Source organism: Mizuhopecten yessoensis, unplaced genomic scaffold (genome assembly GCF_002113885.1).
Source record: "Mizuhopecten yessoensis strain PY_sf001 unplaced genomic scaffold, ASM211388v2 scaffold2891, whole genome shotgun sequence".
Classification (NCBI taxonomy): domain Eukaryota; kingdom Metazoa; phylum Mollusca; class Bivalvia; order Pectinida; family Pectinidae; genus Mizuhopecten; species Mizuhopecten yessoensis.
Window position 1 is genome coordinate 532,660 of NW_018404771.1, and position 23,475 is coordinate 556,134.

At 37.1% G+C, this 23,475-nt stretch overlaps 2 protein-coding genes across 13 annotated transcripts in view; one reads left to right on the forward strand and one right to left on the reverse strand.

Annotated features, from left to right (window-relative positions):
- The window catches only part of LOC110446617 (bromodomain adjacent to zinc finger domain protein 2B-like), an 82,745-nt gene extending 68,405 nt beyond the window's left edge, over nucleotides 1-14,340 (forward strand). For 10 of the 12 annotated variants that reach the window (XM_021491855.1, XM_021491854.1, XM_021491856.1 and 7 more), the window contains 10 exons: nucleotides 137-295; nucleotides 1,431-1,726; nucleotides 4,067-4,239; nucleotides 4,504-4,750; nucleotides 5,221-5,310; nucleotides 5,824-5,880; nucleotides 7,423-7,578; nucleotides 8,107-8,309; nucleotides 8,713-8,856; nucleotides 9,855-14,340. In XM_021491855.1, coding sequence (XP_021347530.1) covers nucleotides 137-295; nucleotides 1,431-1,726; nucleotides 4,067-4,239; nucleotides 4,504-4,750; nucleotides 5,221-5,310; nucleotides 5,824-5,880; nucleotides 7,423-7,578; nucleotides 8,107-8,309; nucleotides 8,713-8,856; nucleotides 9,855-10,209 — 1,880 coding nt within the window. In that variant the 3' untranslated portion in view covers nucleotides 10,210-14,340. The remainder of the gene's footprint in view (nucleotides 1-136; nucleotides 296-1,430; nucleotides 1,727-4,066; nucleotides 4,240-4,503; nucleotides 4,751-5,220; nucleotides 5,311-5,823; nucleotides 5,881-7,422; nucleotides 7,579-8,106; nucleotides 8,310-8,712; nucleotides 8,857-9,854) is intronic. The other 2 variants (XM_021491853.1, XM_021491861.1) reach the window with 1 other exon arrangement.
- A 3,391-nt stretch (nucleotides 14,341-17,731) lies between these two features.
- Nucleotides 17,732-23,198, reverse strand: LOC110446619 (transmembrane and ubiquitin-like domain-containing protein 1). Its single transcript, XM_021491862.1, has 3 exons — nucleotides 23,094-23,198; nucleotides 18,725-19,810; nucleotides 17,732-18,379 (listed from the first exon to the last, which is right to left on the reverse strand). The coding sequence occupies exons 2-3, from the start codon at nucleotides 19,711-19,713 to the stop codon at nucleotides 17,998-18,000; spliced, it is 1,371 nt and encodes a 456-aa protein (XP_021347537.1). The 5' UTR covers nucleotides 19,714-19,810; nucleotides 23,094-23,198; the 3' UTR covers nucleotides 17,732-17,997.
- Between the last annotated feature and the right edge of the window lie 277 nt (nucleotides 23,199-23,475).

Here is a 23,475-nt window from a genome sequence, read left to right on the forward strand (position 1 = left end):
GGTTATTTCGTTTTGAATGGCCAGAGGGTGGAGATTCAGTTCGGTAACATAATTGCAGTTTATGATAAGTATGGGTAATGATCAAAACAAAACTATGTTTCATAAAGAGGTTTATTTAAGAGTATTTTCTTTTCAGAAATGAAGAAAAGTTGGTGGCGGGTAACAGAACCCGAGCAGCTGAGGACGTTACAGCGTTACTGCCATCCTCGTGGAGTCCGTGAGAAGAATCTCCAGAAGTCCTTCCAGAAATTCATGGACTACGCCTGTGACTCCTGCACCAAGGGTAACAAGGAAAGTAAGTATGGAAATGTTCACTTGCGATCAGTTTTCTATCGTACAAATCAAATAATATACAGAATCCTTTTGAACGAAACAGAAGGATATATGTTTAAACAACTATGTTTAAGTTACCATTGTGCAGTAGCGAATATACCTACCAGAAACTGTTAGGGTCTTTCTGTCACACTGTTCTTTCTGGCATGACGTGGAAATCAAATTATGATGGGGAAAATGCTGAATGGTTTCCTATTAGTATCTCTTACTTGATGGATATGGTAACTACAGAAAACTTTACATTGTTCTTGCAAAATTGACTGTTCCACCATTTGGTGAAAAGAAGAGGTACGGTAGTCTAGTGGTAGGACGCCGGGCTCGTGACCAAAGGGTTGGGGGTTCGAGTCACGCCACGGCACTGTGTTGTATCTTTGAGCAAGATTCTTTATTCCGCTTGGTCCAGTCTACTCAGCTGTAAATGAGTTGGGCAGTGCTAGAATAGTTGAATGCTAGCTGAAATGGCAGCACCGGCTGTATGCTCCCCAGGGAGTTGAGAAAGATATTGGCCCTATAACCACAGATAATAATTTGTGAACTGCTTTGAGACGACCTACGATCTAGGTTTTGATAAAGCTGTATATAAGAACCTCAAATTATTAGTATTATTATTAAAAGGTATCATACACAAAAAGATGAAATACAATGATCTTTGTTTTGAACGTAAATATAGAAATTGAAATGTATCTTTCTAACATTTATCATCGTGTGCAGCACTGTGCCATTCTAACATAGTCTTTAGGAAGTGCTAAGGGCCATTTTAGAATTAGATTTAAACAGAATCTGGTGTATACTATCATAATGTTAAAAAGACAATTCAATATTGAAGCGAGCAGATTCAGTGTCAAATATACATTTGGTGGTTGTTAGGTGTATGTTGTTTTCTTACTAGAAATGGTCTGCTGCCATACTGAATTCGGGGATTTATTTTACTTTGAAACCTGTTCAAAGAACACAGCAGCGAATATATTCTCCTGAACTGTAACACGAGTGGGTTTATTATGAGGCTTGCATTGGGTTTATTGAGGGATAGATATGGTAATTCTAAATACGGATAAAAATCCTCAAATTTATTTACATGAACATATTATTGTGTTTAGTTGTATCCCTCGAGTCTGACTCCTCAGAAGAGGAGGAAGAGGAGGAGGAGGAGGAGGAAGAAGAAGAAGAAACAGAAGAGAAGAAAGATGAAAACAACCAGGAAAAGAAGAAGGAAGAAAAGGACGAAAAGAAAGCTGAAGACGAGGAAAAATCGAAGAAGAAGAAAACAAAGGAGGAGCTGCCGCCGCCACAGAAGGAATGGTTACCAGAAATTGCCCACCAGGTGGAGCTTTCACTCCTGGAAGAAGTGGAGAATCTGGTGGAACGCGTAGCTTCAGCAAGTCTACAGGTCAAGGTTTGTTTAATAACCTCGGTAGTGGAGAAAGCACTTGCATGCTGCACACAACATTTTGTCGGGAGTTTGTAGTTATTTGGTTTTCCTAGCTGTGTGTGCCGCCCTGCATGATCCTAACATGTGAGGTATGTGAACGGTCCTATCCTCGTAGACATTAAACCAATAGTAATCCATAGTGTTCCCAAAGAGAAGCATAAATACTGTCAAGATTTTCATATGGTTCTAATTTATATTAATTTCATGGCCAATATGTATTCATGAAAATACAGCCACTGAAAACATTTATTTCTGAAATTTGTTACTGAAAAGGAGGCCATCATATCTCAAACATGAGAGTGTGAAAAATGAATCCTGAGAATTAAGGCTATAAATGGAAAATCATTCAAATATTGAATCGGCAAAACAAAATTTCTAATTCTGAGTATCACACACCAGTGTACCACACTCCTGAGTATCACACACCCGAGTATCACATTTCTCAGTATCACACACCTGAGTATAACACACCTGTGTACCACACACCCGAGTATCACATTTCTGAGTATCACACACCTGAGTATCACATACCTGCACACATGTACCACAAACCTGAGTAACACATTCCTGAGTATCACACACCTGAGTATCACACACCTGAGTAACACACTCCTGAGTATCTCACACCTGAGTATCACACACCTGAGTAACACACTCCTGAGTATCTCACACCTGAGTATCACACACCTGAGTAACACATACCTGAGTATCACACACCTGTGTAACACACTCCTGAATATCACACACCTGAGTATCACACACCTGAGTAACACACTCCTGAGTATCTCACACCTGAGTATCACACACCTGAGTAACACACTCCTGAGTATCACACACCTGTGTACCAGACACCTGAGTATCACACACCTGAGTATTACACACCTGTGTACCACACACCTGAGTAACACATCCTGTCACGTGTGTTTCCATTAAATGTCGCCTTTGATGTTGTGAAACATAGTCTTGATGTTGTCAACTAATATTTAGTGTACTAGATCAGGTTAACAGTTGTTGTTTTGTGAACTACCACGTTGATTGGCCATAGTTTAACAAGATATCAGTGTGTTTTTGATAATTGTCAGACATTAATTATTTGTACCTGCCAATACCCATTACATTTTTAGAAAACCGATTATTTTTAGAACTCCAAAGTTACATTGGTGTAAGGGGTGGAGAGGGCTGGGCCATTAAGGGTCACAGGGTGCATAATCTTCAAAAGACTCCCTTCTTTAGATGACGGTGATCATAATGTAGACTCAAGAAAGGGCTAACCCTACCTTACCCCAACCCCCACAAATATTGTGTACTCAATGAGGGGCTGACCCCTTCCCCACCTCCATCCCCCTCCCATCCCCACCCCACCCCCAGCCCCACCTTCAGCCCCAGCCCATCCCCAGAGGGATTTACACGAGGTCAATTAGCAAACCTGCAATCGACATTTCCTTACTGAATTACTGGTAGATTTAGGTTAAATCTTTATGATACCATATTTTGTTCATTGTGCTCCAAACTGGGGTACTGTTGACCTACAGATCTTTTACTCATGTGACGTTAGATTTACTCGACAAAATCAAGTATCTTTTACTCAGGAGAATGTTCACGCCAATCAACCTCTTGTTTCTGTGTAAAAACAGACTAATTTCCTTTGAGAAAACGATTCTTCGACCTTCATCCACAAGGATATTTAAGATATAGAACAGGACACAGATATTTGTATAGGCTTGAACTAAATCTAGATTGATGTTGTGTTAAACGGCCTGGGTTCTTGCATGGTTTGTGAACATTTAAGTTCCACTGCTTTTTTTTGGTTCTGTGAATTGATTTGATTTAATTCTTCACCCACAAAATTTCTTTTCTGTTTTTTGTTTCTTATTTTTTTTTTATTTTGCTGATTTTGTTACGATTTCATTTTCGATTTGAGCATGCTTTGTGAACAGTTCATCATACTGGGTAATTGGAATGATAATCAGCTCCACCTGTTGGAACAAATCGGACCAAATTTTCTTAAATATTGAAATTTTATCTAATTCCTATAATTGATTGATGATGTGTAATGAAACTCAAAGAGTCGTTTGGAATTGTTAGAATATTAATTATTTGTTCCTATTTATTTAAATGTTTTATAATAGACAATTAAATTCAATACTCTTATATTATTATTATATTATTTTTAATAAAATATGATTTTAGAATGGTTGATAGTACATTGTGTATTAATTTTGCTTTTGTGTTTGGATAATATCCTCATCTTTTGGATAGTATCTTAATTTTTTGCATATCTTTACAAAAAACAAATTCTAACAGGGATGGAAGGTGCCGAGCCGAGTTGAGGACGATTCAGACCTGACCGTTGTGGACAGGACCAAGACGGACCTCAAGGAAAACGAACGCTATCCACTGGACGCTGCTAGAGAGAAGCTGCTGAGTCTGGAGCCGAACATTGAACGTCGCTATATCAAACCCCCACTCACAAAGGCGTAAGTTGTTACACCAAATGCTACGGCGTACAGCCAATCTCCACGCTCTAGTTTACGTTCCCATGTTTCACTCATGTTTTTACGGGAAATAGTATCAACTTTTGTTGTTGTAAACATTGAATTTCATAATGTTGATTAATTTTGCATTCGTTGCATTGTCTTCACCACACATTAGTAGAGTCACATTATTTCTTGATTTACTGTGATGTTGAAGCAGCATAGTCAGAAACAGAGATATTTATTGTCTTTGCCTGAAATTTGCAGAGTCACAATCAACCTGGCCAGTCTGGCCGAACACTCCCGGTCTGAGCGACGGAACAGCCACACGCAGGAGGAGGACGACGACAACGATTCTGTGAACCAGGATACGCCTGAGCGACCTGAGGATGTGCCACCAGGTCTAGCTATGTGGCGGTCAGCCGTTGCCAAGGCAACCTCGTCAGCACAGCTGACCTTGTGTGTTCGTCAACTCAGCACCTCGATCTCCTGGGAAAAATCCATCATGAAAGTGGTAAGGCTGGGATTATGTCGGATAAACCTGGGTCAAAGGTCAAGTGGGAAAGCTTGGTTAAAGGTCAAGTGGTAAGGCTGGGTCAAAGGTCAAGTGTAAGGTCAAGTGTAAGGCAGGGTTAGAACTGAAGTGGTAAGGCAGGGTTAAAGGACAGGTCAAAGCCTGGTTTAAAGGTCAATTGGTTTGGTTGGGTTAAAGGTCAAATGTAAGGCAGGGTTAAAGTTTAAGGGTAAGGCTGGGTTAAATGTGAAGTGTTAACATTGCTGTGGGCCTTTTATCACTTAAGCCTATCTAAAACAGGACAACAAAGTGAAAGGTCATTGGCATGAAGTGTGACCGGTCTTAACTGACCTCTAAATAATAAAGCTGTATTGTTGTCCTGTTCGTAAGGTGCTGCAGAGAAACATCAGGATTTAGAGTAAGACAATATAAACTACCCACCTAACATAAGGGACATTTGAATATTTCAGCTTTGTCAGATCTGCCGTAAGGATGACAACGAGGCTGAACTGTTGCTATGTGACGGCTGTGACCAGGGTTACCATACCTACTGCTTCAAGGTACGATATCATCATCATAGAGAAATAACCAACTGATGTGTAGTGGTTGATCGACTTTCTCAATAATTAAAGAGATATTGTTTTAAAATTTAATAAAAACACAGAAAAAGTGTTACTTTAAACATACTTACTTTAGTGCACCTAAATTTTAGAGTTTTATAAAATTTTAACAGATTAGCCCATCGATGAATTATGTAACCTAATAAAACAAAACAATATACAGGAACTTAAAGCAGTCATAATTTAGTGCGATATTTAAAGTTCGAAAAGTGCCAAAATAATACTTCCGATAATATACGTATATCTTGGTTGACTTCGGTATTTCAGAACTGTACTGTTCATATGCATCGAGTTATGTATGTGTTGTGGGATACAGTTTTATTTTGCTCTGCAGTAGATCTACATCAGTATAACATGCAGACGTACAGAGAAACATTCCCTGATAACCATATTTTCTGTCATGTTATTGGTGTACATACCCGGTTTTATTTGTGCCTGGTTTACCTGTTACAGCCCAAGATGGACATGATCCCTGATGGCGACTGGTACTGTTATGAGTGCATATCAAAGGTAAGTTTGTATTGTTTTTTGGGGGAATAATAAAAACAATAAAATTTGTTTTAATGAAATAACTGATGTTGAAAGAAAGTTTATAATTAATACACTGTTTGTAAGTCAAATACAGAACATGTTTTTCCTGTCCAAGCCATTTTCCCCATATGCAAGTTCTTTTATTCATACATATTCATCAGAGCTGGACATATAAACTGACCTTGGTCTGACCTACACTATGATTGACCCTTGATTATTTGAACTTTGATCCAAGTGTCAATTCCATTTCCCCTTTCCTAGTAACATGACACAATCTGACCGCCATCGCTCCCCGCAACCTGCCCTTACATCCAATCCTCCTAGCAACATGATTGTCTTGTGACCTTTCCTATCTCCCCAGCATCATGACTGACTCTGACCTTCCTCTGTCTCCATAGCAACATGACTGTCTGTGACCTTCCTCTGTCTCCCCAGCATCATGACTGACTCTGACCTTCCCCCGTCTCCCCAGCATCATGACAGACTCTGACCTTCCTCTGTCTCCCCAGCAACATGACTGACTCTGACCTTCCTCTGTCTCCCCAGCATCACGACTGACTCTGACCTTCCCCTGTCTCCCCAGCATCATGACAGACTCTGACCTTCCTCTGTCTCCCCAGCATCATGACAGACTCTGACCTTCCTCTGTCTCCCCAGCATCATGACAGACTCTGACCTTCCCCTGTCTCCCCAGCATCATGACCGACTCTGACCTTCCTCTGTCTCCCCAGCATCATGACTGACTCTGACCTTCCTCTATCTCCCCAGCAACATGATTGTCTAGGACCTTCCTCTGTTTCCCCAGCATCATGACTGACTCTCACCTTCCCCTGTCTCCCCAGCATCATGACTGACTCTGACTTTCCTCTGTCTCCCCAGCATCATGACTGACTTTCACCTTCCCCTGTCTCCCCAGCATCATGACAGACTTCGACCTTTCCTGTCTCCCCAGCATCATGACTGACACTGACTTTCCCCTATCTCCCCAGCATCATGACAGACTTCGACCTTTCCTGTCTCCCCACCATCATGACTGACTCTGACCTTCCCCTATCTCCCCAGCATCATGACTGACTCTGACCTTCCACTATCTCCCTAGCAACATGGTTGTCTATGACCTTCCCCTATTTCCTTAGCAACATGACAGACTTCGACCTTTCCTGTCTCCCCAGCATCATGACTGACTCTGACCTTCCACTATCTCCCTAGCAACATGACTGACTCTGAACTTCCACTATCTCCCTAGCAACATGACTGACTCTGACCTTCCTCTGTCTCCCCAGCATCATGACTGTCTCTGACCTTCCTCTATCTCCCAAGCATCATGACTGACTCTGACCTTCCACTATCTCCCTAGCAACATGATTGTCTAGGACCTTCCTCTGTCTTCCCAGCATCATGACTGACTCTGACCTACCTCTGTCTCCCTAGCAACATGACCCCGATGTAAACATGATCCAGTAGGGATTTTCTTCCATGTTATGACCTTGAACCTTTGATGACCTTGCTCGCTCTCTGCAGGCGTCTGGTGTGCCGTGTTGTATTGTGTGTGGAAAGAAGACTGGTAAGATCGCAGAGTGCCATCACTGTCCTCGAGCCATCCACCTCGACTGTCTTGACCCACCCCTACCTCGCATGCCCAGGAAATGGGTGTGTCCAGCCTGTTCATCCAATATGGTGAGAGCATGAGTTTTCTCCCCTTCACCATTTTCATCATTTTTGAAAGCATTCAGTAGTTTTTGGCAGATATTGATTAATGTGATATATAATGGCATGTTGCCTGTTGTCTGTACGTTCATTTGGTGAAACTGATGGAACCAGTCATTACGAGTATAATTGAAAGTTGATAAAACACTGATATAAATCACTAAACATATTTACAAGGAGAGAGAAAAAAAGAAAAAAAGATTATATTTTTATTTCCTAAATTTCTTTCTCTATGCTTCATCATAGGCCTTTAAATAGAAGGGAATCAAAATTCCAGTTCAAGGCAACTTAAAATAAACTTAAATAGCTTGTCATTTCTATTATAATATCCTAGCTATTTTAATATTTTTCTCTGACAAATAATTGAATATCACAATAAGTTGGATCCACTGTGCTGTGCTATTAATAGAATTATGGAACATATTTTTTTTTTATCATTTTTGTCAACGATGGAGTAAGAGTATATATACATAGTCAACACCCATATTTTTTAATTAGAATGGACGAAAACGAACAAGGAAAAGCCCGAAAAGTCCGAAGAAACTGGACATCGGTAACACCACTCCTGCACAAAGGCGTGACTCTGACGCATCAACGAAACAGGTGGAGATGCCGGCATCGGAAAAGAAACGAAACAACAACAAGGAAAATGAGAGGAAGAAGGCAGCAGCAGAGCAGTCAGATGATATGACGTTGTGCAGGTAATAAATAGTGAAGACTTGGGACAAATTTCTAACTGTCAGCTGGAAATTTAAATCGAAGCTGACACTGGTGAATATACCAGGTTTTCATATTGACAATAACCATATCTTTTTAACCATATACAAAATATGTGTATATTCTTATTCTCAGTTTTTGTGAATTCTCCTTTTGGCTATAATGGAGATTTCCATAGACTTGGATTTTACTGTTAAATAAAACAAAACCATCAGAAGGTTAATCAAATCAATTAAAAAAAAAAAAAGGTGTTCTCTTGTGATTAAATTCTATATTGTGTACATTTTTTTAGAACTCCCTTCTTATCTTTTTACTTGCATATTGATTTCATTTCGAAACACTTTTTAAAAAACTGCTATTACCTTGTAAATTAATTTTCTCCCTCAGGTTGGTTCTGACAGAAATGGAAAAGCATGAAGATGGCTGGCCATTCCTAAAACCTGTTAACTTCAAACAGTTCCCAACGTACCGTAAATATATCAAACAGCCCATGGACTTCAGTACAATAAAAAACAAGCTCAGGGACTCTGTGTAAGTAAGGTTTATCTTTACAATGTACCGTAAATACACCAAACAACCCATGAACTTCATTTTTACACAAACCTTGGTGATGGAGATACTGTAAATTGTCTGTCTGTTGACTGTGTCTGAAAATCTAGACAAGACTTTGCCTTCCGTTTGATTTCCTTGAAATTTTGCAGAGTTTATCACCATTAACTGAGATAAGCATACAGATAATCACCATTAACTGAGATAAGCATACAGATAATCACCATTAATTGAGATAAGCATACAGATAATCACCATTGACTGAGATAAGCATACAGATAATCACCATTGACTGAGATAAGCAAACATAATCACCATTAATTGAGATAAGCATACAGATAATCACCATTAACTGAGATAAGCAAACAGATAATCACCATTGACTGAGGTAATCATACAGATAATCACCATTAACTGAGATAAGCATACAGATACTCACCATTGACTGAGATAACCTACAGATATCTTGATTACAGAGGCATTGCCCTGTTCATACTTAAGTCTGGACAACTAGTTGCTTATTTAGCATTTAATGGTTGTTTAGTTCTCTGAGTCACAGGGAGGACTAATATCTATGTGGAAGGTGATTTTAATTAAGTCTTCCACTTCCACTTTCAGTTGTATATCTTTAGTTCTATCCAATGTAATTGATGTACTATTTTGATGTGTAACAATTGTGATAATCATAATTTAGAGTTCCACATAGAGTATTTCTTCATGGTGAGTTATTTGACAGGATTTAAAAAAAGAAATGGGGCAGAAAGCATCTCTAGCAGATTAACACTTCATACCCAACATTTTTACAAGGCATTTTTAACACTGCTGTTTCACATGCTGTTTATGGCGAGCTAAATGTTAGGATGTGTTGATTATATAGGTATGAATATTTTCTGTGTTTTTTTTATTGATACAAATATCAAAGAGTTTTTTTTTTTTTTAAATTCTGTCATTATTTATATATGATTTCATAACTTTTACAGGTACAAGTCAAGGGCAGAATTTGCAGCTGATTGTAGACTCATATTTGAAAACTGTAAAACTTTTAATGAGGACGAGTCTGAGGTCGGTCGAGGGGGACACACACTGCGGAAATTCTTTGAATCCCGATGGAAAGAACTTATATTGCACTCATCGACAGTTTCATCAAATACTTCATCAGCATCAACTTCATCAGCATCTCCATCACCAGCAGTGACTGTATCATCATCTAGTTCATCGTCTGTGACCTCAGTTAGTTCATCATCAACAGTGGTGCCACCTTTATCCAGCCACTCTCCTCCAGGGACTGTAATTGGAGCATCTGTGTCGGAAACAGCGACTGAGGAGGATAATTGAGTCTTGTGTTTATTCGTGGGATGTAGCAAAGTGCATTTACCCTAACGGACGTCTATCAAACTTAGGAATCGCTTCACCAAGTCTTAAACTAAGGAAACCAAATTATGACTACTTTCAAACCTATGGCAATGCAATCTGGATGTTCGTTAATTTAAATCATATATATTGATGAAACTTTCAGTATAACATGAAACGTTTGCATGTACATGTACCTACTTTCAGGGTTTCCCATTTTCAAATAATTTTGCTGGTACAATCTTGCATGGTAAGCAGTAAAATACATGATGTGTTGTATACCAACACGTGTGGTAAAGCAAGCTGAACTTTTGTAATTAAACCATATTTTAGTCAATTATGGTAAGTCAGTGTTTACAAGTTAAATAAAACATCTGATAAAATTAAAAACAATTGAGATCCATGAGAAAAGATGAAAAAACAAAGATAAAACAACTAACTTAAAACTAGCAGATTTCACCCTCCGATTGAAGAATGAAAGCTACAGGTATCAAGTTGGTGGCTATATCTTATTTATACTGTCCTGAAAGATCCTGTACAGTAAAACCTTACTGCTATATTTTTGTCCAGTCAAATTTTGGCAATATAAAGAGAGTAGGTAATAATAATATATTAAGTGAAACATTTAACTCATTCACCCCTGAAATTTCATAATGAACTATTCCAACTTTTGAATTGGAAGAGTTCAAAGGTGTCTTTAGAGGTAAATGAGTTTTAAAATGTTTTTAAGAGAGAAAAAAAGGTTATATTGAGGTATGTTCAATTTAGTCTAGGTGGTAGATGGTTTTATTGCTTAATGGATTTGAACACCAGAAAAAACATCAATGGTAGAGTGCATGATCGGTGTAACCGTTTGTCTGTGTGACGAACTAATTCAGGAACGTCGAGTCATTATTAGAATTGCCTTGTGTATGAATGAAAAAACATTCACAAACACTAATTTTGATGTAGAGGACTAAAAGAATTCAGGGTATATGTAGAAATGTGTCTGTCAATGTTTTTTTGCCCTAATTGTCATCCATCTGTAGATTTATATTGTTAATTAAATATTGCTGGTCACAATGATCGAGGATTGTAGACGTACAGTCATATTCTCTCAACTTTGCATTTCAACGACCGGCTTTGATGTGTTCACAGATTATTGTTGGGATAATATGAAAAACTCGCCCAAAATTACACTTTACCTTCCTCCAAATTTGAATTTTTTGTATGCGCATTGTTTTTACCGTTATTTGACCTTGTTTTTAAGTTAAGTTCAAAACTGCAACTGCCATCCTTACAAACACCTACCTAACTTACCTCTGTCCTTGCAATGTATCATAAGATTGTGCCATTCCCATCATCAACTTATTCACCCCTAACTTTTCATAATGAACTCTTCCGGCCTTTGAATTTGAAGAGTTCAAATGTGTATCTTCAGGGGTGAGTGAGTTCAGTCGGTCGTAAATTTGTTAAATGTATCTGGTCTCTTTCAGTGTTTTCTCTCGAGGATTTAACAAAAGTAAAAATAAGTTGTGTATGTGTGAGTGGGTGTATGTGTAACACTTTATGTATTTGCTCTATTGACACACCTTTGAATCTACATGTACAACCTCTCAGGACAACTGCAACGCCCTAGTGGTCAAAATGTGACCTTAGCCGCCACAGGTCAAGTCAAACTGTAGCCCCTAAACGTCCAGAACTACGGTACTTAATACCGTCTTTTTTTTTCCTCCTTAAAGAAACTTTTCAGGTTTGTCGTAATTTTTGTGATAATTTGTATAGGTTATAACTCCTGTCCAATGCACGCAGTGTGCAATTTATTTATTATTATATTAATACAAATATTTATGTCTGTTGGATCATTGTCATTAGGAATCTCACCATAGTTCTGGCTGTATCATAGCGCTTTTATTTATGTGGGCACATGTGTGAGTCAATATATATATATATGATTATCTATACCTAAAAATGTGCAATTTTTTTTAAGCAACTGTGAAAAAATCAATTTGCATATGAATGTACACAAGTTTTCATTTATGTTGTAGACGGACCAGTAGCACCAAGTTGTTGGTCAATATATCTCTTGTAGTTTGGATATTGCTTTTGTTTTCTTGAAAGGCTAAAATTGAATGTTATGATCTATTATCTACACAAGCGCCATAGGTCTGAAGGCTTATTACACGTCTGCAGATAAAGGATGGACTTTGTAAAATGCATTGGATAAATAAAGTTAAGCTAAACTGAAAATGATAGCAGATCCCCTGGTTCCCCGAAACTAAAATGTCAATTTTAGAGTTAAGGATACCTGTTATTTTACTTATCATGTCCTATCTGAAGAGTTCCAACATAATAAGATACTGTGATATATGACTAAATGTCTATCACAGTGTTGGTATACATGTACAGGAAACATACACAAGTATATATGTCAACAATCACTCTCAATTCAAGCTTTCAGGCTTATGAACAGCAAGACTGAATTTGTTAAATTTGGATGGCTTGTTTTTAAACCGCTCACTAAAAGACTTCCGTTGATAACAATTAGCAAATCATGAAAAAATGTTGATTGAATGTAATTCATGGCAGAAAACTCCTTAAAAAAATAAAGCAAAGGTAAACTGTATGGTGGTTTTATCCTTAAATTTTGACTGGAAAGTGATCATACAAGAAAGTACGAGAATCTATTTGGAATATTTACTGACAAGTACTTTTAATCAAGAACATCTTGCAAAAAAATGTGAAAAATTTAAAACATAGGCATAAGATGTGGTTTTCTTCAGTTCAGATTAAAGTATTTGCCTTTTCTCCAAAAAGATCAATATTTATGAAATAAATTGACGTCACAGATATTTTTAGGTTTCTGTTGTAACCTTTAATTGATGGCAGGTTGTAGGTAGGTAAGCAGGTATGGATGTGACTTTAGTTATTGTACGTGAAATCTGTTGTGTATTTCCCTGTGAAACAAGGGTTGTGTATCCTTGATAGATCCATACGGACATTTCCCTATCTGTGTTGTAAAGTATGACTGTGAGTGTGTGATATGTCTTAGATCTCCAGTTGTCAGTGTTACCTTGGAACTCTCCTGTTTTAGAGAGGTGAATGATTTCAGTGGTACAAGTTGTACAGTGTAAGAGATATTGAGCAGGCCTACCACAATATATTTATGTAGGATGTACACTAGATTTGAACTACAATTTAACACAACCAGTTTTTTTTCTGTAAATGTCGTGATTTTTTTTTTTAATTTTTAAGGAGCTGAACTCGGTTAATAAAATATTTTGTGAAGAATTATTTTTTTTGATGGTCAGTTCAACCCACCCAACCTTCCAAGCAATGCAACATCGTTAGAATTGGGATGTTATTGACTTTATGCAGGTCACCTAATGTTGTACCAATAAGATGAAGAACGCATATAACTTAAATGCCCTTTTAAGGGTCTGTTACCGTTTTTTATATCGTACAAACCATTCTGTAATGTTAAAGTGGCATGGGTCAATTGTAATTTGTTGTAAATGTGAAACCTGATTGTTTCCCCTGGACTTGTAATAGAACCTTCCAGTCTGACATTGCAGTAGGCTAATCCGATTGTCATTCATAGAGAGTCCATTGTCGGCAACAGGGAGGCAGGTTGTCTGATGGCATTATCATGCACCAAATTCATCAGAAACCACATACACACATAGTATATCTATAAAATTGCTGGAGATGCTGATAATAATAAAGAAGTATTTTTTAGGAAATTAAAATTTATATTTTGGCATGAGATGTATATTGTGTGGTATTCGACTTTTACACCGTTGTGAATATAAATTCTCTGTATATTTCTGCTGAATCTACACGTGTGAGTGTGTGTGTGTGTGTCCAGTCTAGTTTACCACATCAACTAGAAGCGGTGGTCATGTGATTAGTTCTAGCTCAGTAGGACCTTATACAAATGATTCCTTTGTGTTCTTATCAATACATATATAAATGTGGCTTAAGAATGTATGTTGGCTCTCCGTGTGGTGAAAACTAATTTTAGATGTGGTAGTATCTGTTTAACATTAACTGTTGATCTGTACTCTTAAGCATTAAAAATTTGTGAAATTTGATAAAACAGAATAAAAATAACAAAAGATGTTGATGGAACATGTAGTTATGTGTTCGTCTTGTTTTTATGCACTTTATAAAATGTGATCTTAGGTGACCATTCGCTATCTGCCCTCTATCTGATAGAAGTTACCTTCAGACAGGAAATTGCCTGATTCTCAATTCATTCTTAATAATAAAGGCTATGACCGAGATATGTACGGATAGCAGATTCATACTGCACTACACACCTACACACCTACACATAATGTATATATTTGTAAACTAAAGCATTAATTATTGTATTAATGTCAGTTGCGTAAAAACATTAAAATATAAAACCTATTATTCACGTCTACTGCTACCTTAACCCTTTCACCCCTTAAGTAAACTCTACCATGCATTGATCTGGATGAGTCCATTACAGTCCACGGTGGTGAAAGAGTTAACTATACTGACAAAGACCTTGGCTACCAGTTTATGAACAAAAAAAATGTAATTTGGTGTATGACCCATGACATTGATCTTTATCCTATAAACAAATACCTTGACCTTTACTCTATGAACCATGACCTTTCTGTAACTCTTTAATTGAGCCATGACCTTGTCGTTTCACGTTAGGAATAACCACCTTGCATGGTCTTTACTAATCATGACCTTGACTCTGAATTATCTGTAGAAATGAGCACCTATTAACTCAATAAAAATGACCGTCTACAAGCCTTGACCTGTGGCACGCACATCAGACTTTGTATATAGGTACAACATGGAAAGGTGGTGTGTTGCATCCTAAAATGAATTCACCGTGACCTTAATTTGACCGTTGACCTTGACCTAAGTAATGAAATAATGGTTTCCGCAACATAACTCAGCCACTGCTTAATAAATAAGCTTCATGAGGGGTATTCATGAAGCCCATCATTGGGAGTTTATTTGAATTAATCTAGTTTCGTTTAATTGTGACAATTGTAGCTTCCCTAATTAAGGTCATAGGAGTGTATTGATAAACGGAAGTAGGAAGTACATCCCTAGTTGAAAATCCAATGTAGGGAGACAGTATCACAATTTCCGCATATTCTAATGTTTAATATTAAACTGATGAATATTGTATGTTTATTATTGACCGAACAGTGTTTTCTCTCAACATTAAAGTATTTCAAAGCAATGCAGGCATTAATTCAGGTTTTTGTTTAAACAATGAGTTACATGTATCCATTTTTCTGTACTTCAGGAAACCGGCTACCTATTTCACTACTGTGAAGTTTTTCAAGGAAGATAACTCTTACCTGCAATTACTATGTGCATATGGTTTTATTATAAAATGTCCATTTTTAATCGTTTATAGATAATTTATTTCACATAATTTCAGCATTTATTAAATTGATATACATTTATGCAATACTTATCTATGGTAGTATCATTTTTATTGACATTATTTTGCAAAATATTGTCTTTCATTTTTTTTCAAGTCATTCCTTTTTACATAAATTTCCATTTAAATTCCTTAAAATTATGACAACTTATATTTTTTTCGAGGCAGAAAATTTTCTTTCCTTCAAACCAATATGACTACAAAATTTGAAGAAATTCTACTGAGAAATGGAGACACAATCCTATTACCTTAAAGGAATAATATATTCACCGAGTTTTGATAAGTTCATTCATGCATGACATACAGTATGGTAGTACTGATCCATTGGAAGTTTAGCCATTAGTTTAATGCACATTCTGGTAGGTGTAACAGCCATTCAGTTTTGTTATCTAATTGAAATGAAAACAAATGGAACCAATTACCGGTAGGTGAATATCATATTTATTAGTCATATATTAATTTCATACACTGAATATTAAAACATCTAGATAAAAAAAAATCTTTTCATCACAATCAACAATCAATAGTATTTCTGCTATAAACCTCACAGCCAGGCAGTTGAACACATTCAGCTTTCACAGGAAATCAGTCATTGCTCAAAGGCAAAGGGAGACTACCCTTAACTACAAGTAAAGGCAGACTACCAATGCTCTTGGCTTAACTACCCTTACTGACAGGCGAATGGGGACTACCAAGTTATCTTCCTCCGAGTGCGTTACATGTTAAGAAGCTTTCAGAAAATTGTGAGAAACGTTTCAATTTTCTCAAATTTCAAATAAACTTTTAAATATTTGCATAACAAAACAAACATCTGATTTAGCCCCGTTTTGAACCGAACTTCACCATTATTTTGTATGTACCTTGATAATTTAACACTTCATGTACAGCTCTACGTTTAAACGGTATATCTACTGGTTTATCAAATACATATAGGTTTCTTTCCCATCAGAATGCTGTGCTGATACCTTTTTGAAGAAACGGAATTCAGTAAAACACTTATTTCAGGTTCTGACTCGCACATGCCTGTGCCATTAATTATCAAATTATCTGTTATTCACATATCAAAGGCAATAAAAAAATTACTACACGTATACTTGTCTATCATTTTTCTACATGCATCAAATATTTGATTTGCTTCAAATTATTCACCACATTTATTGTAATGAATCCATCATTATCTTATAGTAAAATTAAAATTGGCCACAAATCAAATTGGAACATGAGCCTTTTCATCAGAAAATAAAAACAAAACTAGAGACAACGACATCAAGATATACACTGTGTGACTGTTTATATATACCTTCAGGCCTTCAAATGTTATTTCCTTGTTAAATAAATGCTATAAATTTCCTTTATATTGAATATAGAATATTATTCCTTCAATCACAGTTCTAAATTGGTGGCCTTTTTGCTGAGTTAGAGCACTTTGAATCTATTCCCAATAGTGTTGTCGACAGTATATATACATACTAGAACTTAAGAAATACATGTCGGACAGATAGTGCTTAAGAGGTCTGAGGATCAAACACCACTGGCAATATTTTTGTGAAAAAGGAAATTATCATCAATGCACATGTATTTCTTCTGTATATAACCTCTTGCCATTATGGCAAGTTGGTCATCGTACGATTAATTGAATCATCAACATCATTATTTGACATGACAGTTATAAGAAATTTTGACAAAAACTAAATCTTTGAGAATTTTTATTCCTGTAAGTAATTTTCTGATGTGGTTCCGCTCACATTAATTCACCGTTGATAAGATTACACAATTATGCCTCGTTTGCAGAAAATTTGCATAATTCCACCAACATGTTTTGTTGTCGACAGCATAGAAAACTGTTGTCAACATCATAGGAACTTTTCATGTTCAATAATATATTCATGAAATATAATTCCAGTTTGCAGGAACTGATGTAATCGAGTGTATAGCGTCTTTGCGTATTGCAGAGTTATCTTCTCTTGAGAGCAGGTATTGATTGTTACGTCATTTGTTTGTGAGAGTAATGTCATCAATTTTTGAGAAAACGACATATTTTTCTCACACAAACCAATGACGTAACAATCAATACCTGCTCTCAAGAGAAGATAACTCTGCAATACGCAAAGACGGAATATGTCAGTGTAGACTAGATTTATTATTAAATAAATATTATAACTACCCTGGTATATCCTGAAGTCAAGCAGGCAGAAAATTCAGTGTACAAGAGAGACGAGGAAGTAATTGCTATTTTTGTGTGGTTGTATAACACCTTAAACACACATATATATTTATTTGGCCTATATTGTGATGTAGGGGTATAAGGACAGAATTAAGTTTACAGAAAATTCAACACTACACATCTCAGTTCAGTCTATGTGGTCGTGTGCTTGACCACGCCGATGACTTTCCCACGATGCCAGGACAGCAGCAACATAAAGGGAGGTAATTCCAAACAAGGATATTGTAGATGTAGCGGAGAAGAAAGGTCTGTATTCGAAGCGCAGGTACCACATGATGCACAAGATAACACCAAATAAGGGCAACATGATCGTCCCCATGTCAAACCCACCCTCCGTGTCCACACGAGGGGGCGCAGTTTCGCGGTTGATCTGTGTGACCAGGCAGTGCAGGACACTGTTGTCTACCACGTTGTACGAGTCCAAGGTCATAGTGTCACTGCGTAAATCTCGGCCATTGAAAATAAAACGAACAACTTTGTTATCCTCAAGTTCTGTAGCAAAGTTCAGTCTGAAAGACAATAGTATGTGATAAATGTATATATATTATAATTACATTAAAAGTAAACACTTCTTGATTTCTTGTTTGTTCGAAAAATTGCAATAACAATAACACTTCCAAATAGTACGGACAGTAACATTTATACAGTAGGCTTAAACTGAATACAATGAATTTGCTTGAAGTATTGATTACTGATTTAAAAAAGAGTCTCAATTGGCAATCCTATCTTGCCACTTAAAATTGTGCAGATAAATTGTTGTGAATTGCATTATCATCTGAATTAACGAGTTAATGTCCATCATACAATTTTAATAGTTTCATATTAATTCTTATTGGAAAAATTACCAAATTTACCTTCGAAATTGTCCAACAGTATCTGTCGGTGATGCTACGACATGCCGCTGTGTGTCATTCAGGTATTTGAGTCGAATCCTTATTCTTCCGTCTCCAACATTCAACTCATCCTCCAGATTAGCTTCTTCTGATTGGTTGACACTATGTAATCTTTCCTCCGATTGGCTAGCACTACTAGAAGAAGTTGCCTCCTGGGATAAGTTAGGTAAATTATCACAACCAGTTACAGTTTTATCACAAACAGCTGAACTAGATTCCTGTTCATCAGCAGAGTTGGACTTAACTAGGTTATCTCCTCCCGATACACTAATATCATTTGAGTTGTCTGCCCTTGTTTCAGCTGCATCTTGTCCATTGCTGTTCAACTTCTGGTCAAAGAAAGCAACTCTCCTCCTACGTAGCTCAGTTTCAAACAAATTATCCCCGTGTACGTCAGGAATCAGTTGACTTTCACTTTGAGTCACATCAACACTCTGTTCCAGACTTTCAACATTTTCCTGAATTGGCGGAACTTCGTTTCCAGATTCCTCTCTCCTTCGTTGACCATGGATATTATGCAGGACTGCATCTGGGATCTCACCTTCATCGTTATCCAAAACATTAACAAACCTCACAGTCGTTTCCACCTCTGTCTCCTCCGTGACGTTTGCTTCCTGTCCGGCTCTAGTACCACTTGAACATGATGCCGACAAATGTTCTCCTGTAGTAGGCTCAACACCTGACTGCGCTGATCCTTCGAATGAAGAGGTTTCGTTGGTTGAATCTGGCAAAGCGGTATCTGTCGGTAAAGTAGTTGTTTCATTATCTGCTGCTGGTACATTGGCATTGGCTCTTTGGCGCCTGCGTTGTGTCAACTCGACAATTATAACGCTGAAGAAAGGAATTTCCTGGATATTGGTAGAAATCCAGGCTACGATGATGATGAAAATAATTGCCCCAAAGGCAAATAGAAGTGTTACTTCATCCCCTACGCCTTCTATTAGGGACATTTTTTATGTACAGATAACTGTGTCAAAATCTGATACTGATATTTTAGTTTCAGGCTTTTCAAACACACTGGATATTTTCAATGAGTCCTGTCATCACCTACAAAGAAAAAAAATATATAGAAGTCAAATAAAAGTGAAATCATTAGGTAAATATTAGATTATTATATATATGAAAGAGACTTGGAAAAACATGAAAGGTTTGATTCATGCTAATTATGAAATACGATATAAGCAGGACTGGGTTTGGTGGCCAGGTAGCGCAGTTGGTTAGCAGTAATCAAGCTTAAAGGATTTTGGCCACTATTTTACATAATTTCATATTTTACGGTCATTTGATGCAATAATATGTGTAGTGACCGAGACCACGTCTCTTTCGGTACTCAGATGATAGACAGGCCAGGTGATGCCTCATCTATATCAGCCTAGTGAATATGCATATTTTGAACTCGGTAAAAGGTCACGTGATCTGTGATGTCATAGTGGCATGAATTTTACGACACCCACTATAGACGTGTACCCATTCTGACACGCCCCCTTAACATATTTATATGTTATCTACAAAACAGTGTAAGTAATATGACAGCAACCAATACGATAATTATGTCGTATGGGTTAAACAATCAATTGACAAACAAAGACATAAATTAAGAGAAGTTATACATTCCATCCTGAATCACGGAAATCTAATTCTGCGCCTGCATCAACCACATTCAACGTACACCGTAACTTTTAGCCGAGAGATAGTAATACACACCTAAATATCAAATAATGGCTCAGAACAGTTCACTTTTCCATATATTTCAATACTCTTTAGATAGAAAAATATTTGCTAATTCAAATGAAAAGAAAAAAAAATCTCGAAGTGGGGAAGGACCATTCTGATTTTCGTATCCCGATTTCAGTCGACATCTAAAGCAATATTTCGACGATTTTAAACTATCATGTTATTCACATTTAATCGTGACAGTGACAGTTCGATTGACGCTAGACATAAAATAGTTGTGTATTGTGCGGTGTTTTTACTTTTCAAGTGATCTACGTTCGCGATTATGACAAAACTAAATTGAATGAACGTTTATGCATTCCATGTCTACATGCTTTAATACTACATCAAACTCAGATGCAAAAGCTGTTTGGTAAAATTTCACTTTTAGACGTGGATATGTAACGTTACATTGGATATTAAGTATACATGTATACATACAGGAGGAATACATACGATTTATCAGCAGATTTCAGAACATTTCAGAAGATTACATTGCAAATATATGACTCTGAAAAGTCACATGATTAAACTGGCTCTTATGTCATATCATTTTGTTTTAAATCAATTAAGTGATATATGGAGTTTTCATTCTGTGTAGCCGCTGTGCTATGTGTATCTTATATACATCTTACGTCCTTGCTATATCAGAATCGTCCTCCGAGGTATTTTGTTTACGTAAATATAGTGATTTGTCTTCGTCCTATCTTCAACCTAAATTGTATTAAGTATGTATATGTAGTTCATGCCAAGAATCACAATGTCAGACGTGTCAATTGAAACAAATCAGAAATATATTGAAGGGGTGTAGCTCCTGAACCCTAGCTACTGTTATATGGACCAGTGACCCAGACGTGCCACAAAATGCAAGTACCACATGACCCGTCAGCTCATTAAAATTCGCACCAGTAAGGAGCGGTCACCTTTGATTGCCTATACCTAGATAACAGGACACTTCTGAATGCGTGTTGATGGATGATTCTGTATTTATTTTAGTATATTACAGGTTTCGTGGTTTTTTTTTACAAAATGTAAAAAACGGTGGTGAAAACCGTTTAATTCTAGAGTATTGAGGTCCTGTCTGAATCCCAGTCTAGTCCCATGGCATTTATCCTGTTGTGTTTATTGCATACACTGCAAGAAGAGGCAAGTCTTACTGACACATGTACCGGCAGATAAATAATTGGTTATGTTTTAAAACTTCTTCTTCTATGGTATACATATAAAGTGAAATTTTAACTGTCTAAAACCTTAATAACAATAGAAACTTGGGCTATTCTAGCCGTTCAGAATAAACAGCTTTGGAAGAAATAATCAGAATTTTACCATGGCTTAAAACATACATGTAGTATATGGGGTCTGCAGTTTTTGACAAACATAAGATGGGTTTCTCTGGCAGAAGAACTGACCATTATGGGGCTTAACATCCTTGTTCCGGTAATTATTGAAATTGAGTCTTGAACAACTTTTAATTAGCCTGACATAGGAAATATCCAGCATACACTTGTCCCATTTCATCTGCTCAATCACACATGTGCAGTTACACATAAATGCAGGCAATAATGAGGGTCATGTATCTTAACTGTCACACTATGATGCACAAACACAAGAAATAGACAGGTTCTTCTTCTTCTTTTTCTGGAGTGACTGCCACTGGAGTTGCTGTAGCATAGATGTTATACTGCTTATGCGCTGGTAATCTCCAGTAGCGAATCTAGCTGCCCTACGCTGCACATCCTCAATTTTGGTGATGTTCTTCTTATAGCTGGACTCCCCACGCTAGAGGTGTATTCAATGGTGGGTCACACTAGCGTGGAGTAGCACTGTTTCTGATGTTGGTTGGGCTGATATTTCTGCCTAGGAAAGCCTAGGTGGAGTTCGCCTTCTTGGTGATCTTGTCTATGTGCTTGTCCCAGCTGAGACTCTTGTGAAATGTCAAGCTGAAGTATTTTGCAGAGTCAACCGTGTTCAGTACCTGGCCATGGATCGAGTAGTCAGCAAGCAGTGGGGTCTTCTGGTTTGTAACCTGCAGCACTTCACACTTATCTGGTTTGAACAGCATTAGCCATTGGTCCTCCCAATGTTGAAGCTTGTTGAGGTTTATCTGTAGGATGGCCTGACAAGCTCTGGCGACTTGATCCTCCTGTATATCAGGCAGTCATCTGCGAAAAGTCGTGTAGTTGATGAGACTGATGATGGCAAGTAGTTGATGAAGATCAAGAAGAGCAGTGGGCCTAAGACAGGTCCCTTGGGGACTCCAGACGGACCAATCCACGGGACCAATCTACTGCTTTACAGTCAGTTTCAGTTTTTCTTTCATTTCGCAACTGTTGAATCACAGGAGTTTGACGGTTAGATCAGCATAGTATTGTCTAGATTAAAAAATACCCCTTAACTTTTAAAAAACCCACATAGTACGTGTGGTGTTTATCTTAAATTAAAATATTATATAATATTGACATAACGTCAAACTCCTGTTGTTGAATCCATTTTACAAATCATTTTCCAGAGTTACTGTGGAAGCCTTAGGTCGGATATTAGGGGCGTGAGCTCCTATGCCTGCGATATTCATAAGACATTCAAAGGAAAAACATAAGAGAACATGATTATAGCATACCAATTATCTAACATGTCCATGTAATCTTCCTTTCGTCATCTTTCTGCGGAGCACCTGTCAAACCGCAGGGACACGTAAAGCAGAATCCTTGTTGACCTTCGTAAACCTCTGAGATTATCAGAAAATAAAGAGAGTTCCGAAAGAATCTAGGATTAGATAATAAAAAGATTGCTGGATATAATATCCGACGTGTTTTTTTTTATTTTATATACCGTAAAAATACAGAAATACCAAAATTATTTGTTTTTATAGAATTTCATTTCAAATATGTTAAAGTAGAAACATATGGTTATTTTGTCATTTAAATGTTAATTTTAAGATATTTTATTATGTATATTTTTCTTATAGAAATCCGGAAAAACTCCTTCTCCGTATTTGATTT